The following is a 4347-nucleotide window of genomic DNA, read 5'->3' on the forward strand; positions in this document are numbered from 1 at the left end:
CTGCTTAGAGAGTAGGCAGAAAGCCCCAAGGTGTTCCTGCCCTAGGCAACCTTCCCAACCCTTCCTCTAAAGTGGGGGTAGGTTTCTCCCACCGTCTGTTCTCCTCTGAACCCCTCCATCTTCCTGCACCCCCAGTCTCTGGAGAAGGTGAGCCTACTGCCCCACCATCCCCCACTCCCACCCCCCACCCTGCCAGAGTACTTACAGAGCTGTCTCTGAATTCTTGTTTTTCTCTTTCACACAGAGCTACAAGGCAAGCACAGGTTTGTGAGTTTGCATCCTTTTCTAAGGTCAGGAGTGAGCATTTTGAATGTATCGTCACGGCAATGGGTGCTGCGGATAGATTTTAATGAATGATTTTATTGATCTTAATCAGAATGTTTCTAAAGTTCACGGTTAGGTTTTCATTTCATTTCATTATATTAAAAAAATCTTTGTGTGTGTGTGTGTGTGTGTGTGTGTGTGTGTGTGTGTGTGTACACATACATGGTGGGGAAATATCATGCCATAGTGCATATACGGAGGACAGAAGACAACCTGTAGGTTTCTGTTCCTCATGTGGGTTCTGGGAATTAAACTCAGATAGTCAGGCTTGGCTGCAAGTACCCTTACTTGCTAAACCATCTCTCTTATTCTCTCTCTCTCTCTCCTTCCCTTCCTCCCTCCTTCCCTCCCCCTTTCTTTTTTCCTCCTCCGTCTCTTCTTCCCTCCCTCCTTCCCTCCCTTTCTTTCTTTGGAAAAATGTTTTGGATTGGAATAGAGGGTGGGGCAAATTTCTCTTGGGAAACACTGTTGCCCTGAATCAGATCTAGTTACTGTTGAATGAAGAATGACTTGCTGACTGATGAATTCAGCCTAGGGCATTCTGTCTCTCTTTAAAGGTTTTCTGCCACATGTGTGCCCTCTTTGGCCCTGAGTGATCTGCATGGCATTAACGTAAGCATGCACATATATTCTGAACCACAGTAAACAGCAATGCCAACCGTTGGACGGCTCAAACTCCAGCCCACAGTTACAGAGCATGTGCCTGTATTCAGGAGCAGAGAATGCAGGCATCTGTTCCTCCCCAGGTTTATTTATTGTACCAGGGGCACCATAGCAACAATGAAAGGGGAAGTTATTGATTGGGGCTTTTCTGCTTCCTACCTCTCCAGCACTGGGAAGACAGGTGTGCACTGCCGCACTGGGCAGGAGAAATTTAAAAGGAAGAGAAACCAACTCCAAAGCCCCCGCCCGTGATACCATAGGCATTTCCACCCCAGCTTTGTCCACATGTACTTCTCTTCTTGTAAAGCTCCACACAGGACAGATGCTGGAGCCTTGCGCATGTGCTTCACAGTCTCTGCTAGAGCCATAGCCCTGGCCTCTTAGATGAATTTTCACCCCAGTAACTTAGAATACTTAGGTACCTTCATTATTCTTTTTCTCCTAGCAAGCAGCCCAAAACCCAAAGTCAGGAAGACCACGACACAAGCAGCAATGATTGCCTCTATTGGGACGGCTGGAACTTTGTCTGTTGGGAAAGCAAACACAGGGAAGAGCAGCCAACTTCTAACTTACATGTTTGTAATAGGAACATGGTCCCTTATATTTGCACACACCACTCTTTTAATTAAATCTTTGCAACAACCCCAAATGATGAGGAATAGGGGTCTTTGACAGGTTAGATTACTCACCCAAAATGTCAGAATTAACAAATGGCCCGGGGAGATTATGAGCCCCCTCCTTTGTGAAGGGAGTTTCTGAAATGTGAGTACCCCACCCCCAGTGGCCGTCCAGTCCATTTTGTGCTTTCTTTATTTTCCTTTATTTATTTTTGCCACAGAAAGCAGAAGCAAATTGAAGTCAAGACCTTTCCGAAAGCACAAAGGTTTTTAGGAGGACTCTCAGAAGAAGACAGAGGGAAGGAGGCTGGGAGAGCAAGAAGGTGGAAAGGGCTCCCTAGGCTAAGACAGACGGGAGACATGGCTGGGCCCAAGGAGCAGTGTGCACAGTGGTCCCATCTGTCCATACTGTGCTAGTGCCCTAGGCAGACAAGACACATAGAGAGTGGCTGCTTGGTGTCTGTCAGGAAGTAGAATTTCAGGCATCAGCCTTCCCACCCTTAGCCAAGATTTCCACAGTTCTCTAAATGATGAGGAAGGACAGTGAAGGGGCTGCGGCAGCCATGACAGCTTGGAGACAAAACTCACTAGAACGTTACGTTTACTTATTTGTGTTACACTCCTTCACTTGTGTGTAGACGTGTGGGGTTCGGAGGATGACTTGTGGAGGTAGTTCTCTCCCCTACCATGTGGAAAGCAGGGGCAGAAGTCAGGTTGGCAGGCTTGGCAGTGGGTACTGGCCCAACCAATTATCTTTTAAATATTTTCTTCCAATTATATCCAGTTCCTGCTCAGAATAATTGCAGAGGGGAGCTGGGGGGGCAAATGGATTAAATATTCCTCATTTTTTGTGTGTGTGTGTGAATACTAGGGCTAGAACCCAGGGCCTAACACATGCTAAGCAGAAATTCTCCCACTGAGCTATACCCTAAGCTCCAGAGTGTCCTTCACTTCTGCCCACTCCTAGCTCTTCCCCCAAAATTATTCTCATGTAGGTGTGGGTAGGGTCAACCCTCTGTAGAGGGTGGCCTGAAGAGCCTTCTAGAAAACCCCAGCTGTGTATTAATCAACTCTGGGATACACTGCAGTCTTTACCTTACTGGAGACCTCCACTTGCACATCAAGGAAGTGCATATTGGGACAGAGAGGAAGGGAAGACCAGGTGACTAGGAGAAGAAATCAGAGTGCTGTCGTAGATAGGAAATATCTTTCACCAAACTGAAAGCTGTGAAGCCACATGTCACAACTTTCCTTCCACAAACCAAGCTGAAACAAACCGACTGACCTACTGGCTCCCCTTGCACTTCAAGTTCCTGTTGAAAGTGACTCTGACACAGGCATCTAACTGCCTGGACTCCTCCCTTTGTCCTGTTTTGGTGGTCCTCTCCCTCGGACCATTCTGGTAAAATAGTTTTTAACACGTGGGCTGACTCTTGTGCTGGTAAAGGGCTTCATGCCATTCCCAGTGTCTTGTGGTGCTTTAGAAACCGCCCCCAAGGAGCAGGGGCGAGCCTGTGGGGGATCCGGAGTCAAGCCCCAGGGAGCACCAGGAGCAGAGCAGAGCACATGCGCTCTAGAAGGTGAACGGGCAGCCTGGGAAGTAACGAAGCAAAAAAAGAAAAAAGAAATAAGAAAACAAGCTGGTTTGGCAGACCTCCATCCGCAACAAGTTTCTGCCCACCTAAAAGGCAATTTGCTGATTGCCACAGAAGCCGTGTGATGTCTTTAAAAGAAAAGAAAAAAAAAAACAAACATGGTCATAGAGCAATTATGCTTTCTTTCTAACCAAGAGGGATGGTATAATCACCCAGTCTCCGAGTGTGGTCTTATAGTTAATTAGAATAGTAGCACATGTGGCTCACTGTACCATGTTTTTGTAAAGGTTCTGGGTAAAGTCTAAAAAAAAGTCACAAGCTTCAAGGTGGTGTCCCTTCCATTGCTTCTGCCCTTTGGACACAGGCTCTTTGGTAGGGTTTTGTTGTAGTTGTTGGTTTTAATCACGTAGCCCTGAGGCAGACTGTTTTTCTCTGCAGGACAAATTACTGAAAAACCCAGTAACCATAGTGATGGGGCAGTCAACCAGTAGCCACTCCCCCTCCTCATTGGCCACTGACTTTGTATCCTTGGCTCCCTAGTGTGGGGAGGAAAGAAACTACTGATGTCTGGTGACATCAGTCCGTTCAAGCAGGATTTGGCAAGGAGGTTGGTTTGTTTCCTGGGAAATGGCAAGGTTGGCAATGAATAGGTACAGTGGAGAATGTTCTAGCAGGATGCAGGAGTCTCAGCTTGTTTCCCTGCTCCCTGAATACCCGCCCAAGAGCAAACGTGCATGAAGGAATGGTGTACATTTGTGGCATCGGGCTTTTCAATTTCCTTTTTGTCTGAGCAAGAAGCCCAAGGAGACTCATGCCTACAGGGCAAGCATATGCATTCAGGCAAACACTCATACAAGTAAAGCAAAATGAAATCTTTCAAAAGGGAATAAAATATCAGGAGAACATTTCAAATCTCACTGGTTCTCCGTGATCACAGGGGGATGAGCTTGAGCGAAGAGAACACAATGCTGAGGGAGAAGGCTCTGTGATTTACCTTGTTTCCCCACTCCCTCTGCTGATAAGGTAACAGGACAGAAGTCAAGAATTAGGAGTGGGCCGGGCAGTGGTGGCGCACGCCTTTAATCCCAGCACTCGGGAGGCAGAGGCAGGTGGATCTCTGTGAGTTCGAGACCAGCCTGGTCTACAAG

General features: G+C 47.3%; 1 protein-coding gene across 1 annotated transcript in view; it reads right to left on the reverse strand.

Annotated features, from left to right (window-relative positions):
- Positions 1–201: 201 nt before the first annotated feature.
- Tmigd1 (transmembrane and immunoglobulin domain containing 1) overlaps positions 202–4347 on the reverse strand; it is a 22288-nt gene continuing 18142 nt past the window's right edge. Inside the window, exons 5-6 of the mRNA XM_005349509.3 lie at positions 1410–1513; positions 202–246 (exon numbers count right to left, since the gene is read on the reverse strand). Of these exons, the coding sequence (XP_005349566.1) occupies positions 202–246; positions 1410–1513 (149 nt within the window). The remainder of the gene's footprint in view (positions 247–1409; positions 1514–4347) is intronic.

This window comes from Microtus ochrogaster, chromosome 7 (genome assembly GCF_000317375.1).
Source record: "Microtus ochrogaster isolate Prairie Vole_2 chromosome 7, MicOch1.0, whole genome shotgun sequence".
Taxonomy (NCBI): domain Eukaryota; kingdom Metazoa; phylum Chordata; class Mammalia; order Rodentia; family Cricetidae; genus Microtus; species Microtus ochrogaster.